The sequence below is a fragment of the Apteryx rowi genome, unplaced genomic scaffold (genome assembly GCF_003343035.1).
Source record: "Apteryx rowi isolate R43461 unplaced genomic scaffold, aptRow1 scaffold_668, whole genome shotgun sequence".
NCBI classification, from domain to species: Eukaryota; Metazoa; Chordata; class Aves; order Apterygiformes; family Apterygidae; genus Apteryx; species Apteryx rowi.
In genome coordinates this window covers 308,896-327,180 of record NW_020450947.1, presented here as the reverse complement: position 1 = coordinate 327,180, position 18,285 = coordinate 308,896, and the positions used below count along the sequence as shown (strand labels likewise).

The following is an 18,285-nucleotide window of genomic DNA, read 5'->3' as shown; positions in this document are numbered from 1 at the left end:
CGTCACCACCGCGCGCCGGGGCTGCGCGTAGGAGGGCGGGGTGACCGCGGCGGCCACCGATTGGCGGAGGTGGTGGGCGGGGCCGCGGCCGGAGGGGGCGCAGTTCCTCCGGGGCCCGCGCTCTGCCGCCCCCTGCCGGGGGCCCCCGGCTGCACCTCCCCGGCCCCCTCAACCCGATCCCACGTACCCCCGGGCCCCCCACATACCCCAGGATCCCCCCCACCGCCACTTGGCTCGGGAACCCCCCTGACCCCACATGCCCCAGAAGCCCCCTGACACCGCAGGCCCAGCCTGGGCACCACCAGCCCTGTCAGCCAAGCCTGATGTGGGGCTCCAGGGCTGACCCACCGTGCCCAGCCCCATGCGGATGCACTGCCCAGGCCTTGTGTCCCAGGCACGGGCCCCCAGGGTGCTGTCCCCACCCAAGGGTGACTGCCGACTCCACTGCCAGCTTCTCCCAGGGGCTGGGAGCCTGGCTGCCGCAGGGTGCTGCCTGGGGTTCAAGGGTGACCGCCCCCGTGGGCAGCAAGGAGCTGTGGGCCATCCCCTCCACACCGAAACGAGGGCCATGGGGCAAGCAGGGGAGCAGGTGCACTCATTCACCAAGTGGCAGGGGCCCCGGAATGAGGCTGAGCTCTGAAGCTAACAGTGTCCAGCGCATGCCAACCCTAAAAGGCAGGCAGAGGGCTAAACTTGCCCCCACAACGCCATGGACCTGTTCCTACTCATCCCATGTGTGAGGGACAGCAAGGACCCCAACAGGCATAGCTTTCCCCCTCCCCACGCTCCTGCCTGTTAAGGATGACTGCAGTGACCCACTGTCCAAGGAGGGAAAACTCTTGCCTGATTTTTGGAGTCAACCAAACTCAAATGATCCTCAGATTGGAAATGCTGCTCCCCACTGAGTGGCTCTTAGAGTCCCCTGCACAGCATTGCTCAGCAGAGTGGATTCAGGGCACATTCTGGCAAATATTCCCCTTGTGAGAAAGTCGCCTGGAAAAATCGACCCTCTTCTTTGGCAGTGAACCCCTCTCCCTTTGGGCTAGCTATTGTGCACAACAGAATAATGAAGTACACTCCTTCTTCCTTTCTTTTCCCTTGCTACTAAGTGTCACAAAACCCACACAAAGCTTGTTTGGTAACTGCTGATGGACTTTCTTCCTCCTACCCTTTTCCCAACCTTAAACCAAGTATTCCCTTTTGCAGCTTTACATGACCTGTAAGCACAGGGACAAGGCACTACATCTTATTGCAGAGGTACACTTTATTACATAGGTGTTTATGGTACTTGTTACTCTGGGGAAAATGTAAACACAACACTGTCAGGCTTGTGAGCCCGAGCTCTTTGACTATTTAAAATGCATAATAAGTGATACCATAATAAATAAAGTTATACCTGCTGACACATGCTATTGTCATGATCTTTTCAGTGTTATATGGACGCTGGTAGATAAGGTAGGTACATGTAGCAAGTGACACGTCTGAGAAGGGGTGCTTGGATTGCACACGACAGATCCAGTGTGTTGTACAGAGCTGCCATCTGTTTGTCTCTTACGCTAATGACACTGCAGGTACAGTTTCAGTCCTTTAATCCTCCCTGCCCCTCCCACCCTCCCCCCGATTTTCTTCTGGAAACTGGTTTCACAGCCTTTTGTTCCTTTCACTGTCTCTGTGAGGTGAATTAGCCTGTGCCTAAAGGTAATATCTTGAGCATGTTCCTACTACAGTTGATACCATCATTTTAGACAGTTTCTCAGGATCATTCTGAATCCCTGTCCCATCCTCCCAGGTGATTGCAGCCCACTGCAGTTTGGTGCCACTGGCAAATTGAAAAGCATGCACTTCTCCTTCATCAGGCAGCCTGTTAGTGGAAGTGTGTATAGTACTGGGCCCAGGACAGACAGCCTCACATTATTTACATCTTCTCTGACAGTGATAACCACTCTCCAAGGATGGGTTTCCTTAGAGTTTTGCATCTTTCATTAGCAGTTTCCTCACAGCTTTGTTTCCTGGCTGATTCATGAGCGCATCAAAGGCGGCACTTATAGGTCTCCATCACAACCACCCCTAATTGCCAGCACAAAAAAAGTCAAAGAACCAACACGTATCAAACTCTTGGATCAGAACCATAGACTTCTGAGAACTTCAATCAGAGTGGATCTTTCTTGTATTATTTGTACTGTGGTAGTGCTTGGAGGCCCACCAGAGCCAAAAGAACATTACACCAGGCATGCACAAGAAGCCAGCAGTATCCATCCTGAAAACTACCCAGAGATCAGGGTAGGAAGGACCCGTAGCTCATTGCGGAGGGTCTGGTGGAAGTGTGAAGTCTCTGAAGGAGCTGGTTAATATTCAAACATCACTTCCTCCTGGCTCAAGAGCGGTGCATCCCTATGAGTAGGAAGTCAAGCAAAGGAGGCAGGAGACCTGCATGGATGAGCAAGGAGCTCCTGGCAAAACTCAACCAGAAGAAGGAAGTCTACAGAAAGTGGAAAGGGGGACAGGCCACTTGGGAGGAATATAGGAATGTTGTCAGAGTATGCAGGGATGCGACGAGGAAGGCTAAGGCCCGTTTGGAATTAAATCTGGCTAGAGATGTCAAGGACAGCAAGAAGGGCTTCTTCAAATACATCAGCAGTAAGAGGAAGACTAGGGAAAATGTGGGCCCTTTGCTGAATGGGGTGGGTGCCCTGGTGACAAAGGATGCAGAGAAGGCAGAGTTACTGAATGCCTTCTTTGCTTCAGTCTTTACTGCTCAGGCCAGCCCTCAGGAACCCCAGACCCTGGAGGCAAGAGAGAAAGTCTGGAGAGAGGAAGACTTTCCCTTGGTGGAGGAGGAGTGGGTTAGAGATCATTTAAGCAAACTTGACACGCACAAATCCATGGGCCCCGATGGGATGCACCCACGAGTGCTGAGGGAGCTGGCGGACATTATTGCTAAGCCACTCTCCATCATCTTTGAAAGGTCATGGAGAACAGGAGAGGTGCCCGAGGACTGGAAGAAAGCCAATGTCACCCCAGTCTTCAAAAAGGGCAAGAAGGAGGACCCAGGGAACTACAGGCCAGTCAGCCTCACCTGCATCCCTGCAAAGGTGATGGAGCAGCTCATCCTGGAAGCCATCTCCAAGCATGTGGAGGAAAAGAAGGTGATCAGGAGTAGTCAGCATGGCTTCACCAAGGGGAAATCATGCCTAACCAATCTGATAGCCTTCTATGATGGAATGACTGGCTGGGTAGATGAGGGGAGAGCAGTGGATGTTGTCTACCTAGACTTCAGCAAGGCTTTTGACACTGTCTCCCATAGCATCCTCATAGACAAGCTCAGGAAGTGTGGGTTAGATGAGTGGACAGTGAGGTGGATTGAGAAGTGGCTGAATGGCAGAGCTCAGAGAGTTGTGATCAGTGGCACAGAGTCTAGTTGGAGGCCTGTAGCTAGCGGTGTCCCCCAGGGGTCAGTCCTGGGTCCAGTCTTGTTCAACTTCTTCATCAATGACCTGGATGAAGGCACAGAGTGCACCCTCAGCAAGTTTGCTGATGAGACAAAACTGGGAGGAGTGGCTGATACACCAGAGGGCTGTGCTGCCATTCAAAGAGACTTGGACAGGCTGGAGAGGTGGGCGGAGAGGAACCTCCTGAAGTTCAACAAAGGGAAGTGCAGGGTCCTGCACCTTGGGAGGAATAACCCCATGCAGCAGTACAGGTTGGGGGTTGACCTGCTGGAAAGCAGCTCTGCGGAGAAGGACCTGGGAGTGCTGGTGGACACCAAGTTAAGCATGAGGCAGCAATGTGCCCTTGTGGCCAAGACGGCCAATGGTATCCTGGGGTGCATCAGGAAGAGTGTTGCCAGCAGGTCGAGGGAGGTGATTGTCCCCCTCTGCTCAGCCCTGGTGAGGCCACATCTGGAGTACTGCGTCCAGTTCTGGGCTCCCCAGTACAAGAGGGATGTGGCACTACTGGACCAAGTGCAGCGAAGGGCCACAAAGATGATTAGGGGACTGGAGCGTCTCTCTTATGAGGAAAGGCTGAGAGAGCTTGGCCTGTTTAGCTTGGAGAAGAGAAGGCTGAGAGGAGATCTTATCAACGTGTACAAGTATCTGAAGGGAGGGTGTCGAGAGGATGGGACCAGACTCTTTTCAGTGGTGCCCAGCGACAGGACGCGAGGCAACGGGCACAAACTGAAACACAGACACTTCCATCTTAACATGAGGAAAAACTTTTTCACTGTGAGGGTGACAGAGCACTGGAACAGGTTGCCCCGAGAGGTGGTGGAGTCTCCTTCTCTGGAGATATTCAAAACGCGCCTGGATGCAATCCTGTGCAACGTGCTCTAGGTGACCCTGCTTGAGCAGGGGGGTTGGACTAGATGATCTCCTGAGGTCCCTTCCAACCTCAGTGATTCAGTGATTCAGTGATTCAGAGCTTAAGAGTAGGTAGAATAGTCAGAGATCTCAGGGAATGGTCCTCTCTTCTACATGAGCCTCTGCATGCTGGTTTTGGCACCCATTTTGAGGTTGGGGACAGTGTCAGTTGTACAGCCCCTAGTAAGAAGAATGGTTATGGAGGATGTCCATCTGGTGATGGATCTTTTAGGACTTCATGGGTGTGGATCCAGAACTAGACAGAAAACTTGCTTCATGTACAAGCCAGACTGCTGTGAGACGAACCATCCCTGACTTCCAGCTAATTTTTTGGGTTGGTCCTGAGGGGAAAAGATCAAGGCCAATCTGACAAAGGCATGGCTTTTGGGGATTAATCTTGACATGAAAACTCACCTGGAACAAATCATCTGAGAAACCTGTCATTCAACCTAGAGGCATTCTTCCAACTATAGCAAGAAATGTTTTATTACCAAGATAAATGTTTTGTGTGCTGGGTGTCCAGGGTGCTGATTGTGAGGGTCCTAGGAGCAGAGCAGTTTCTGCAGCCTCTGCCCCCACCAGGGTTTGCATGCTTAGGCTCCCAGCCAGCTCTGCAGTGGCACAACTGTAACCAGGGAGCAGGCTGCTGGGACACAGCCAAGGTGTGAGAAAGAGCCAAGTGAGCTGCTCAGCACTCATCCTTGGTCCTTGCCTGAGCTACATTGCAGCCGTGTCCATGCACCTCTCTGACCTTTCTCTCTCTCCTACAAAAGGGGACCAATATGGGGTTTTGGGGAAGTTCAAGTCAGCCAGTTCTTGACATGCTCATACAGTATCACTTATATGTGGACATGGTCTAATGGCTTGTTTTTCTGTTGCCTGCTGAAAGGGATGTTGTTTGTCATGTTTCCTGTTGTTTCTTGACTGATCTTCACCTGTTTTTGCCTCCTCATTTCCAATGTTTTGCTTTACCAAGAGAGGATACCTCACCCTGCTCCTCCTTGCCTACCCCTTCGCAAATTCCGTACAAACACTTATACCCCAAACACCTTCTCCAGCAGCCCTTCTGTATGTGCTGCTGCAGTAGGGCTCTCCTCCCTTCCCAAGGTAGCCAGCTGAACCCCCTGGCCCTCTCAGCCCTGGGCTGCCTGCTCTTCTGCACCTCTTCCCACACCATGCTGGTGGGAAGGGCCTGGGATCCCTATGAAGCTGTGGGACAAGGTAAAGCAGAGCTGGGGGCAGGTCAGGTTGGCCGGAGGGTGGTGGGGAAGTAGAGAATTGTAATGAGTTGACCTCAAGTGACATGAACCATATGGATTCGGCCCTGTGAAAGATTGTTCCCAAGGGACAACAAACAAGGCATATTCCAGGGTCATTTCCTAGGGCTGGAGATACTGTGGGCATTAATGACAGCAATGAGGATTGCAGTTGCCAGACCTCTGAGAAATGTGTCCCTGTGCCCAGCTCTCCAGTGCTGGTAGGAGGCCCCTCTCCTTTTCCCCAGGGAACCTTCTGAAGACAGGCAGTAGGTAGCCTGCTGGGACCACTGGGCCAATGCCAGGTACCCAGAGAGGTGGTGAATCTTCCCTCCTTAGAGATATGCAAAACTCACCTGGACAAGGCCCTGAGCAACTTGCTCCAGCCATGATGTTGACCCTGCTTGGAGTAGGAGCTTGGACTAGAGCCCTCCAGAGCCTCCTTTGCTTTGATATGGATGCTGTGATCCAAATCCTGAGTTTCACTAGGGTACAATGAACCATAATTTCCTGTAGGCTGGTGGAAATCACCTGCACCTCCATCACCTGGCTGGGCCGATCACACGTGTGCACCTCCAAGAACTGGGCAACTCTCTCCAGATGATGTTACAGCACTGCCAGGGCACTGAGGTAATTCAGGGAACCCATTGCTTCCCGCTCTGCCAGGCAATAAAAAGTCCACAGTGCAGGAGATAAGAGTCTCTCATGTGCCATTGAATGGACCTGCAGTGATGCCGGAAATCTGGATTGCATCTGAGCCATGTCCTAGACCTAAGTGGCGGTGAGCCTGTAGCATCAGCGGCCAGTCCCACTCATAGTGAAAAGCAGCCATGATGGGCCTGATTTCAAGGTCATCCCAACAAGGCTGAGCAAAGGTCAGAGAGGGAGGATGTTCGATTAAATCTGCTTAAAAAAGAAATCCAACTTTCCATATGCCTTGGTGGAGAAAAAGCCCCAAAGCTGAGCGCATTAGGATGTTACAGGGTGCCAGGCTGGGGGCTGAGCACTGCCCCCAGCAGCAGAGGTGACTCCAGCTCAGCTGTTCCAGCTGCATCCAATCCACAGGGATTGAGGTTGCCTTTTCATGTTCCTTATGGGAAGTTTGACATTTGGCTCAGCAGAAATCCCTGTGTGAGCTCGGATGGAGACCAGCCCTGCAACATTGCATCCTCCAGGGTATGCACGGTTCCCATGGCTTGATCTCCCCCCCAGCGCCCATTGCGTCCCAGCACTTGCTCATCAGGGCTCAGCAGGGAGATGCCACCAGTGTAACAGCCACCTTCTCCCAGCCGTGTGGCCTGGAGATGCATCCCACTGGAAAACAGCACTCCTGGATAAGGCACGCACTTCAGCCCAGCCCCAAGGCGTGGGGCAGACCCCAGGCCAGATGGTGTGCTGGGGTGCCAGCTGATGCTGCAGTGCTGCAGGCAGCTCGGCCCATTGCGGCAGGTGCTTTGCCCATCAGACCTTGTGGAGGCCAGGCCCCGGGGTTCATGGCAGCATGCTGCAGGCACCCAGGGCTCAGCAGCAGCTGCTTTTGGCTGTGGGAAAGGATGGAGCCATCCCACCTCCACTGCCCCTGAGATCAGCTGGGGCATGGAGGAGAGGGCAAGGAAACACTGAAGCGAGAGAGAAGGTAGAGCACCATCCCCTTGCAGCATAAAGGCCTCCAGCCACAATTTCAGCCCATTCCATCAGACAAACTGATGTTGGTTTGCTGCGGGACAAGCCCATGCCTGTCCCCACAGAGGAAGAGGTCCCCACCTTCGCCAGCAGGAAATTCCTTGGGCTATGGAAAGGAGGATTAAAATATTGAGCGGTAGAAGCAGAAGATGGCGTGGCTGGGAGGCTGACCCTCCTGTCTCAGTGCCAGAGAATCACAGAATCACAGAATGGTTGAGGTTGGAAGGGACCTCTGGAGATCATCTAAGTCGAACCCCTCTGCTTAAGCAAGGTCACCTAGAGCATATTGCACAGGATCGTGTCCAGGCGGGTTTTGAATATCTCCAGAGAAGGAGACTCCACAACCTCTCTGGGCAATCTCTTCCAGTCCTCTGTCACTCTCACAGTAAAGAAGTTTTTTCTCATATTCAGATGGAACTTCCTGTGTTTCAGGTTGTGCCTGTTGCCTCTTGTCCTGTCGCTGGGCACCACCGAAAAGAGTCTGGCCCCATCCTCTTGACACCCTCCCTTCAGATATTTGTATACATTGATAAGATCCCCTCTCAGTCTTCTCTTCTCTAGGCTAAACAGGCCCAGCTCTCTCAGCCTTTCCTCATAGGAGAGATGCTCCACGTGTGGTGTCTCAGTCACAAAGCTGACCAAAATAGTGTCACCATCTGTTTCCAGATGCCCAGGGATGTAGGAGCCTCCCCAGCCCCTTTTGTGGTTACAAAAAGTGAATTTATGCATCAACTCAACCTAAGTCTCTGTTTCTTTATCTTTTTTTTTTTTTTTGAAATAATTCAGGTTTGTCTCTTAGAAAAGAGAAAGGGAAATAATGTCTGCAAAGCATTTAATCTTCTGACCAAAGAATAGCAGAGAGCAAGTTAGGATCTACTCCAATTAATTTGCCTTGATGGGCAAAATCTGGAGAGCAGCCATATCTGGGAATTAAGAACAAAAGCGGGGAGTGTAAAGTAGGTCGCTGGCGTTTCATAACCAAAGCAATGCGTTTTCACAACATAGCAGGTGCTCAGAGGTGCCGGGCGCTGCCATGCCCTGTCTGCCCAGTCCCAAGGGTGAGCTGCAAATGGCCGTGGTGCTACCGTGAATATTTACCTGCCAAGGACCAGAAAACATCAGAGCTGGGTTTGGGATTTCAAGGAAAGGGCTGGCAGGCAAATGGGAGCACCAGGAGGCTGTGTCTAATGCAGGAACGGAGCGGATGGAAGTAAAATGCTGGGGAAGAGGAAACATCCACCGCCAGCAGCGTGACCTCCGCTGGAGAAGCAGTGCTTGGGAGCACCAGACAGACAGACAGGCATTGGCAATTACTCCTCCACCTATGTTGTAGGGGAAAAATCCCTCTTTAACATCCCATTGTGATGACAATTTTTAAAACAGCTTCAGTAAAAAAGAGTGATTTTAAAATGCCCAAGCTGATGCCTTCATGGCTGGACAGTGTGAAATAAATTCTACAGATTTGCTCTTTGATTTTAGCCTATGAAGTGATTTTAAAGACAGTAAGAGGTAGGCCATTAAAAGGCTTGGACTCTGGAGGCTAGTTCCCACACTGGCACAGGCATGTGGCACCCTGCGCGCTGTGCCTATGATACCATACCACAGGTTGTGACAATCCCACTGATCAGCTTCATAGTGCGGTCCCACAAACCAGTAACCTGGAGAGACAGCAAGCTACTTTGACTTGCAGCGCTGTGGTGCCTTGTTCATCTCTTGGGCTAGATTGGGAGAATAATCCCAGGACACTCTTTCCTCAAAAGCATTTTTGCACTGCCCCAGATTGTGGTCAGTGCTTAGAGGGAAAAGCCACCTTTGGTCCTGCAGGAGGACCTGGTGTTGGCCATATCCTGCCTCTTCCTGAACTGGAATGGTTAGCAAAAACACAAGAAATATTTAGTGTCAAACAATCAGAAGTGCGTCCATTCCCAACATCTGTGTGCTTCAGGTCAGTGGGTTTGATTGAAGCAAAGCAGTTTGATGTATGTCAGGGGGACGATTGTGGTGATGGTCTGGAAGAGCATTACTTTGATGGGCCTCTAGATCCCTGATCACCTCCAGCCCCCCTAAAAGAAGGCAATGAGGGAGCAGACTGCAGTGGCTGGCATGTGACCATTGTTTTGGGTGGCCACTCCAGGCCTCTCGGAGGTGCCACTGGGCCAGAGCTGTCAGGGTAATGGGTGTCATGCAGTCAGTCCGCAGGCGGCCACCTGGCTGGCACTTATCCTCTTAGCTATCCTGCAGGGATCCAGCACTAATTCACCCTTAAACACAGGATTGTCAGAAATTGGAAATGAAAGAAGAGGCAGATTATCCGCCCAACGGCTGCTTTAACCAAAGGGAGAAGGCAGCTGCTGGGAGAGGAGAGCTGAGAGGGTGCTTCACCCCGCTGAGTTGATGCCACAGGAACCTGGCCCATCCTAGGGCTAAGTAACAGTCCCCCAGCAAATGCTGCCTGAGCTGGGGCATGGCAGCCGAGTTCCCCATCACAGTGCTCCTGTGGACATGCCAATGGGGGGGGGGGGGGGTCATATGTGGCAGCTGGAATGTGCACGCAGCCCATCGCCACTTCTGCCTGTGCTATATTTTGTCCTTCCCAGCCAGCAGCTGTGAGTCACCTCCCCAAAGCCAGCTCCAGGCTTGCTAATGAAATAAATAGCAGGTTATGCCACACTTGTAATAACTAAAAGTGCCAGAATCGCTGTCTCGCTGAAAAGCCTTAAAACCAACAGATGTTAGACTGACATCTGCCAGGAGTGATACTGGCCCAGCTGATCCCAGTGCAAGGCAGGCGATGCGCTCCTAAAGCCTAGCCCAGCCCTACCTGTGGCCGGGAGAGCCCGAGGGTGAGTGTTAGGGTCTCTGCCTATCCATGCAGGCCCCCTTTACCTGTGGTGGGCACTGGGCCAGCAAGGCTGGATGCGGGGGCTGTGAATCCAGCCGGGAGTGGGGCTGGGGTTGCCGGTGCTGGGGTTGGCTGCAGGAGCTCTGTGCCCAACATCCCTCCCCTCTGTGAGGTGCCTGGGCTCGATGTCTGACGCAGCTGGTCTCCCAGCCCTTCCCAAAGGTAAAGAGGGACACAATGCTGTGAGACAGCCCAGAAAGAGGGGAAAACAGCCAGATAACCAGCCCCACTGGCTGAAACATGACTCCTGAAGTAGGGGAGTAGGAGATTGCTCCTGTAAAACAGGGAGGGAGAGCTTAGGGAGCAGCAGTGACTGCTCATCCTTTTGATAGCAGGTGATTACTCATTGGATTCCTCATTGGTACACAGAAGACTTTCAGATATAGGCTTCTAGGACAAAAACAAGACTGCTTGTAGGAGCTGTTGGACTCTTATACGCAAAACTTTGTGCTAAGAAATACAAAAAAATACAGAAAAGAGGATGCTAGCCACAGTCAAAACAACAGAAGTGCAGCACAATGTATTTAGGGTCACTGATGCAGCTGACCTGAGTGCAGCAGCAGATTAAACAGCACTATCTTCTGAGATTTATCCTTAGCTAAAACACCACAGCCTTCTGTGTTGCCAACTATGTTAGTTCCTCCTTGAGTCAAGCAAAAAGAAAATAAGGGCTTGATTGAAAGGGGAGAGGTTTCCTCCAGTACCAAGGATGCCTCAGAGCACAGAGACTCCAAAATGTGTCCCCGGCACATTTGTCTCCTTGGCACTAGTCCCAGTCCAGGAGGGGATTTGCTGGGAAAAACCCACTGCAGGAGTATTTTTGGGATAGCCTTGAAGTCAGGTGGGGAATCAAAAAAACCGTAGCGAGTTGCTTCTCACCTCATGTAGCTACTTTTCTCATCACTCCTTGTTTTATTTGAGCCTCGCACAGCAGACAGACTGTCACTGGTCTGGGACTCCGTGGCATTCACCTTAGCTGAAGGATTTTGGCAGCCAGTACACTATTGCATTTATCAAGCTGGATGCAATCTCATGTACTGCTATTACAGCTCGATCCACCTGCTGCAGCTACAAGGAGCTTCAGAGGTGCTCCAGTGAGAAGAAAGTGATTTGTGCAATAGATGGGGGTTGGTCATTTGCAATTTTAATGTCCTTTTAGATGGCGGGGGAGAGGGGAGATGGATGTTCCCTCATGAGGAGAGGAGGTCATCTTGCTAACCTGGGTCCAGGGGAACTGTTTTTCATCAGAAAAGCCTACAGTTTGCATTGTAACAGCAGCAAGGAACCTGTGCTCTACAGCTACTTTCATTGATTGACACAAGAAGTTAAACTCCAGCGCTTCATCTCGGTTTAACTTCGATACATCCCACTTCAGAGCTGGGGATGAGCTTGAGTTCCTTGGGGTTTTTTTCAGCTAGACCAGCTGGTCCAAGAAAACCCCATTTCTTCCCTGCAAACCTCAATTTCCTTGATTCCCATTAAGATGTGGCAAAGTAGCACCAAAATAAGGGAGGTAGAAAATGGGAATTTTTCAAAAAAATTGTATGATGCCACTGGAATTGTGCCTTAGCAGGCAAGCTAATGGATGCAAAAAAAAAAGTAAAATACATGTGCCATGTTTTCCTAAAATGTGCTTTAAAATAAAGAAAGGTCCCTATCTCTTTACTTCCTTTATGTCTAGCCTTGAAGGCAGCTGTCTTTCAGGTTAGCCTTGGGGGCTTTTGTCCTTGGGCATGAAGGGCCGGGGAGTATGACACAGGGCCAGACCCCAGGGTGCAGCACTGGGGACCGGGAGCTCTCCAAAGGCCTGGTCTCAAGCCCAACTTTGATACATGGGGTGGGGGAGGTCCTGGCTGCTGATGCCAGTGCAGGCATGAACATGGGCTCTGGCTTCCTGGGGTTTGGCGCAGGCTGAGGCACAGGCATGCCTGATGCGGGTGCCTCGGTGGCATCCCCAGTCCGAGGGTTCCCCATGGCTGAGAGTTCCGGCTCACGCAAGTAAAAAGGCAGATTAATTACATTATGGGCCAGCCTCACTGGAAAGCCAAGCCAAAATCCCAGCAAAGCCCTTAATACCCTTTGAGAGGGAATGAAAAATCCCTGGTAATGCCTGGGTGTGTGCCCTGTGGCCAGCCCAGCCAGCTCGCATTACCTGAGTAGCTTTTTTGCTGCCTCCCAGCAACTCTCCACCCCCCCACACACACACCCTGGGCCTGGGTACCCTCAGGTGTCCTGCAGAGCTGCCAGGGGACACCCTGGGGGGACACCCAAATGCCACCCTGAGCCCTGTGACTTCCCAGATGTGGGGCTGCAGAGCCTCCCCTCCCATACACTTGCTCTTTTCACAGCCTCTCCTGTCCCACCACCCTATGGATCAGGCAAAGGAGCCCCTGCCCTGGACACCTGGGTCCAAGGAAGCTTTTCCCATCCTTCCTCCCTGCAGCAGTGTCCAAAGCCCTAGGGAGCAAAAAGGGGGCTTGGGGAAGGGTGTGAGGTGGACCCAAAGCAGAGGGAGACCGGAGAAATGTAAAAGCATTTTTAATATAAATATAAATACATCTGAAGGGATCCAGGAGAGAAAGACAACTATGCCCTCACAAGACAGTCCTGGTGTTGGGCACAACGTGGGCACTGAGGCCACAGGGGATAAGGGACCAAGGGGGCTGGGTTCACCTTGTGGAGGGATGGCGAGGGACTGAGCTGCTGGCAGTGAGCCCCACCAGGGGCAAGGGCCACCACACGGCCTCCCCCCTCCCCGGTCCCTCAGTTGCATCGGAGCCGTCCCTGGTAGCACTAGGGCCACAAGGAGGAGGGAGCCCAAAACAGCCCTGGGAATAGGTCTGGCTCTGCAGGTTGGGTACAGCCTTTGTCCCTCAGGACAGGGCTCCAGCACGCGGAGTCCCTGGCTCCAAGCATGGTATGGCAGAGCTGACAGACATCCCTAGAAGCAGTGGCACTTGAAGAAGAGGCTGCCTGAAATGCCACCATCCCCCTGAGCTGCCTCAGCTCGGTGCTGGCAGTGAGGGCTGTGAGGTGGGTGGCAAGGCAATGACCCCACCACAGGCCCTAGTGCTCAGGCCTCCCTGCCACAATGGAGGTGGTGCTCCTGGACCCTCATCCTCAAACAGATCCTGGGGTTGTCCCGAGCCGGGCTGGGCAGAAAGGGGTCCCAGTACTGCCGCAGGGCTAGACCCAGCGCGCCAGCAATGGCAGTGCTAGCAAGGGCAGGAGGCTGAGGTACATGGGGGTGGCTGAGCCCCGCAGCGTCTCCTGGTTGGTCTCGGCAGCCGGCGAGCCCCGGGCGCTGTCCAGATGGGCCCGGGCGCTGCATAGCTCATGCAGGTTTCCCTGGAACTGGATCTTGCGGGACTCTTCACGCAGCGACTCCCAGATGGCAGCTGCCTCCTCGGGGCAGCTCGACAGGACCCCGCTGGCACAGGCATGAAAGTCATCCCAGGACCTGGGGGGAGACAAGAATGTGTGGGAGTCCATCAGCCACAAGGAACCTCCATCTCTGCCCCAGGCCAGCCCCGCAGTGAGGCAAGCATCCCACTGCCGCGCAAGCTTGTGGTGGCTCCTGCAAGCATGGGGCAGCCGGGGCTGCATCAGGGCCCGTGGCCCACTCACTTGCAGATGGTGTCCAGCTCCTGCACCTCCTGACTGCTCTCCTCCTCCTGCTGCTGGACACTCTGCACCATGCTGTCCCCCAGGCTGATGAGGCAGCCAGCGAAGCCCTTGTAGATGGTGTCGCACTTCCCTGCCATGCTCACGGGCTCCTGGGTCATGACTGCAGAGGGGACAGAAAAGCCAGAGCTGAGCCTGCCCTCTGGACCCCCCAGCTGGTCATACCAGTGACACAAAGCCAGCCCCCAGCTTTACCCGGCTGCAGGGAGACCCATGCACCAGCCAGGTCTCTGGGGTTCCTCTGCAGCATGGATTCATCCTGCTGTGGGGATGCTCAGTGTCTAGCTGCAGTGCCTGCAGCCCTGGAACTCCACATGATGTGGGAGGCCCCCCCCTGTATCCTCAGGGCTGTCCCTATGCAAAGTTCCCATCCTACCCCATGCCATGCAGGGCGGCTGCAATCACCCACCACCAGGTACATGTGGGGAGGGTGACACCGGGCTTCGAAATACTGTTAGCTGGGTGAGGGTCCACAACACCCCTTTCACATCCCTCCAGGCTCCTTGGCATCCTCTCCCCAAGTGCTCACTGCCAAGCAGGCTGAGTGACAGGGCAGGGAGGGGGAACCCAAGCCATTCTCGTACACAGCCTGAGCCAGGCCATACAGTCAGAAACATCCAGGATGGCGAGGTGGTAAAAACTGCCCCTCATTGGCCATGAAACCTGCAAAAACCCACATAAGAGCCAGCAGGAAGAGGAAAATGAGGAAGCAAGGTGACCACGGGAGACAGGAGGCAATTGCATCCGCTTCCAAAGCACAGTGTCATTAGGGGACTGGGATGCTTGCATGAGGGGTCTTGACATGCAGAAGTGACTATCACATAGTCAGTGCAGTGAAAACCCAACTGGGCCCTGAGGGCTAAAAGCAAAACTGCTCTGGCTTGGCCAGGTTGTAAACTTTCCAGGTCTCTGCGGGCTGGTAGCGGTAGGGGCTGTGCTGCTACAAACGTGAACTCATTGCTGCTGGGCAACAGGGCGCACACTCACTCTGGCTGGGCTAAACCATCCTGGGCAAGGGGTCCTGAAGGTAATGGAGCCAGAAAACAACTCTAAAATGGAGCCAGCACAGCTAATGTGAAAGGACTGTGAGCCCTTCTCAAGCCCAACCACCAACTCCACAAAGAGGTAATTAATGCTCTGTAATTACCACTGGCAAATGAATTTATCCCCCTCAGCCTGCTCCCGACAGAAGGAAGCAAGAAGTGAAATAACTAAAATATGTAATTTTTTTAGGGGGAAAAAAGCAGCTGTTGTTGGGAGGCCCTAAGCAGTGGTATTCACATCCATGCATGGAGGAAGAGCTAGTTTCTTCGAAGCCCTCAGAATTAAATGTTCCTCTGACTGAGTCTTCGCTCCTGGCCTGGGAGAAGAATGTGGCACAATCTGATGATCCTGCAAGTGATACTGCCATTAGCTGTACCCAAATGGCAGCATGATGGCCCACTTTGCTTCGGGCCTCCCAGGATCTCTCCAGAGCCATCTGTCCAGCCTTTTTATCCCTGAACAGCAAAGATTAATTTGTGACTACAACAAAGAAAAGCAAAGACTTGACTAGCTAAGCAAGCTGGAGTCCCTGCTCTAACAGCAACCTTCACAAAAGGGAAAAAGGGGGGAAAAGGGGGGGGGAAAGGGGAGGGGAAGGGGGGGGAGGGGCACAAGTGCAACTCCAGCTGATTCACCCTGGGAAGCACCAGTTCCCTACTGTGCTCTGCAAGGGATAAACTGAAGAGAACGGCCAAACCCTGATGCTGGCTGCAGGACAGCAGATGAAGGGGCATATCTGGGACTAGTGCTAGTGCTTCCACAGCCAGGAGAAACCGAAAAAGCACTGTTGTGCGGCTGGGCTGCTTGGAAGTGCTGAGTGCTTGACTCAGCTCTGCCCTGGGTGTCCTGCACAGCAGGATGGTGGTGGATCTGCCACCATGGACAGTGTGGAGCTGGGGGAGTCACCTGATGCCTCTGCTTCCCTCTCCCACTTCCGGGGTCCAGGGGGTAGCCCCACAGAGCAGGAGCTCAGAGGGTCATGGAGGTTTCTGGGGCCAGGGCAGACCCAAGCCACTTTGGTTTTAACCTGCATAATGATGACGGGCCAGATCCAGCAAGGAAAAATCAAGGAACAAGTGAACCTACATTGCCCCAGCACCAAGTTGTGGGGGCCCAGACCAGAGTGGGGTCCCCCCACATGTGTAACACTCCCACAGCAGGTTCACTCCCAGACCCACCAAGTCATTCTGGCAGGATGGTGGCAGGACTAGGACATCACATCAGGACAGACACCGAGGCGGGCTTGCAGGTTCCGTCTCCAGCCCCTCAGCAGGGACTGGCCCACTCAGGCTCACAATAACCTGGAAGCTAATATAGGGGGACAGTGGGCACCATGCCGGGACAGGCAGAAATGGAAAAATCTGCTGACACTGCAGTGCCCACAGCGGCTCCCAGGGAAGCCACCAGCTCTGCACTGATCAGCCAAGGAGGTACAGCTGTCACCAGAGGGACACAGATATCCGGGGCTACATCACAGGAATCATGAGACTGTCAGAAATGCCATGCATGGTGTGCTTAGGGGCTTTGTAAGTTGAAGATGGCTAAAAAGGCATGAGAAAAGTCCCACTGGAAGCCCTGCCATCTGGAGCGGGAAACCAGAGGGCTGTCAGGCGGAAGAGAGTCCCCAAAGACAGCCAAAAGCAGTCTGGCAACTACAAAGGAAGCCAGGAGGTCTCCAGGGAGCCTTGTGACGTGTCGATGGCATCCCATGTCTGTTCCCCTGGAGCAAGGCCCTGAACAAGGCGGCTGCAGCCGAGACCAGAGCAGGGTCAAGTCTGAAATGTCAGCCCGTTGTGCAGAACAACAGATATTCACAAAAACAGGAAACCCTGATAGTATCACCAAGAAAAGCCTCTGGTGCCAGGTATATACCAGCCACATGGGTCACCAATATCACAGGTGTCAACATAATAAACAGGATCTGTTGCTCTTCTTTCAGGTCAGCTGAGCAATAAGCACATCAGACCAACCCCAAGGACACCAGTCCTGGGAAAGCTGCTGAATAGCAGGGCCAGGCTGGCAGGTGCAGAGACGCCTTCTATCAGCCAGCCAGAGGGGCATCTCATGGTCCCTGCCATGCTGTGTGAGCTGGGTTTTGGCCTCCCAGTCTAACACCTCAGCCTGAGTGTTCCTCTCCACCCCACTCCCTTGCTGTGAGGTTGGACTGGGCAAGAGGGCAGGATCAGCAGGAAGGAGAAACCAGGAGCGCAAATCAGCTCTGCTACCCTGCAGCAAAACCACAAGGCACAAACTTGCTCCCAGCTCCGGCAGGGTCATACAACAGCAGTGGTACCCAGGAAGAGCCCCAAGGGAAACACAGATGGAGCCCAGGATGCTGCAGAGCATCACTAGCTTCCAAGCAAGCACTGATGCAGCTGTCCCACCTCTGGGGAAGGGCCTAAATCATTCACTAGCCCCAGGTCCGGTGGTCCCCATGCTCCACTCTCAGCACAGCACCAGACTCCCAGCTCCATGTGCCCCTCTTCAGGGCAAGAGCACCAACTGGATAACGCTGTGCCTGGAGCCAGACAGCTTCCTTCCTCAGCTCTAGAAGGAGCGGGAGAACATGGAGACAGCACGCTGGCACAGGAGAGGTGCGGGATTTGCCTGCTTTAGTGGCTCCAGCCCACAGGAGTTGCCAGGGTGTATTCCAGGCCTCTGGTGAAGGAAGGTGGAGGTGTGGGGGGGAAGCGGCTAGGAGCACAGGGTGCTGGCAGGAAGGGCTGGCTTGGGGTCACCGGTCTGGGCAGGAGGGCCAGAGGTGCAAACCCAACCTCAGCTCAGGGATTGTCCTGGTCTGAGCAGACAGGCACCAGGGCAATGGTACAAAGCTACTTTCCTCCATCTCCAGCACTGAGACAGAGTGATCATTTCAGCCCCGCACAGCCATGAGCACCCCGCTGTACTTGGAAAGCCACCGAGGCAGGCTGCTCCCCGGGGCTGGGGTGGGACAGGACCACGGGCCCTGCAACACTGGGGAGGCAAACGGGCATCTGGGAGGCAGCAAAGCCGGAGGTAGCCAGGGGGCCCCGGTCCCGGCCGGAGGGATGTTCCCGCCCACAAGTCTATCCCAGCCCCGCGGCGCGTCGGGGAAAGCCCAGGGCTGCTCGCTCCGCAGCCGCCGCCGCCCCGGAGGCTCTGCCCCGGGTCCGCCGGCGGGGAGGCAGTTCAGGCTCTCCGGAGGAAGAGCTGCCCGGGACTGCGGTCTGAGCCGCGGCGACCGGAGAGCCCCGGAGCCGTCCCGCAGTCCGGGCACGGAGCGGGCCCGCCCTTCCCGGCCCGCCGTGGAGGCACTCACCGAAGTGCAGGAGCAGCGGGCACACGACGCCCAGCAGCCCCCAGCAGCCGCAGCTCATGG

At 54.0% G+C, this 18,285-nt stretch overlaps 1 protein-coding gene across 2 annotated transcripts; it reads right to left on the bottom strand.

Moving 5' to 3' along the window:
• Positions 1-12,736: 12,736 nt before the first annotated feature.
• Positions 12,737-18,283, bottom strand: NRN1L (neuritin 1 like). Of its 2 annotated transcripts, none has more exons than XM_026085420.1 (3): positions 18,226-18,283; positions 13,827-13,986; positions 12,737-13,659 (listed from the first exon to the last, which is right to left on the bottom strand). In XM_026085420.1, exons 1-3 carry the CDS (start codon positions 18,281-18,283, stop codon positions 13,386-13,388), a joined length of 492 nt encoding a protein of 163 aa, XP_025941205.1. In that variant the 3' UTR covers positions 12,737-13,385. The 2 variants fall into 2 exon arrangements, with proteins under 2 accessions (XP_025941205.1, XP_025941204.1); XM_026085419.1 differs by lacking the exon at positions 18,226-18,283 and adding an exon at positions 14,079-15,460.
• Between the last annotated feature and the right edge of the window lie 2 nt (positions 18,284-18,285).

Bases quoted from the DNA above. Each gene is read 5' to 3' on its own strand.
- NRN1L (XM_026085420.1), bottom strand. From the start codon at position 18,283: ATGAGCTGCGGCTGCTGGGGGCTGCTGGGCGTCGTGTGCCCGCTGCTC. The intron at 13,987-18,225 runs GTGAGTGCCTCC...TCCCCTCTGCAG, and splicing joins CCCGCTGCTCCTGCACTTCG to TCATGACCCAGGAGCCCGTG. The intron at 13,660-13,826 runs GTGAGTGGGCCA...GTCTCCCCCCAG, and splicing joins GAGCTGGACACCATCTGCAA to GTCCTGGGATGACTTTCATG.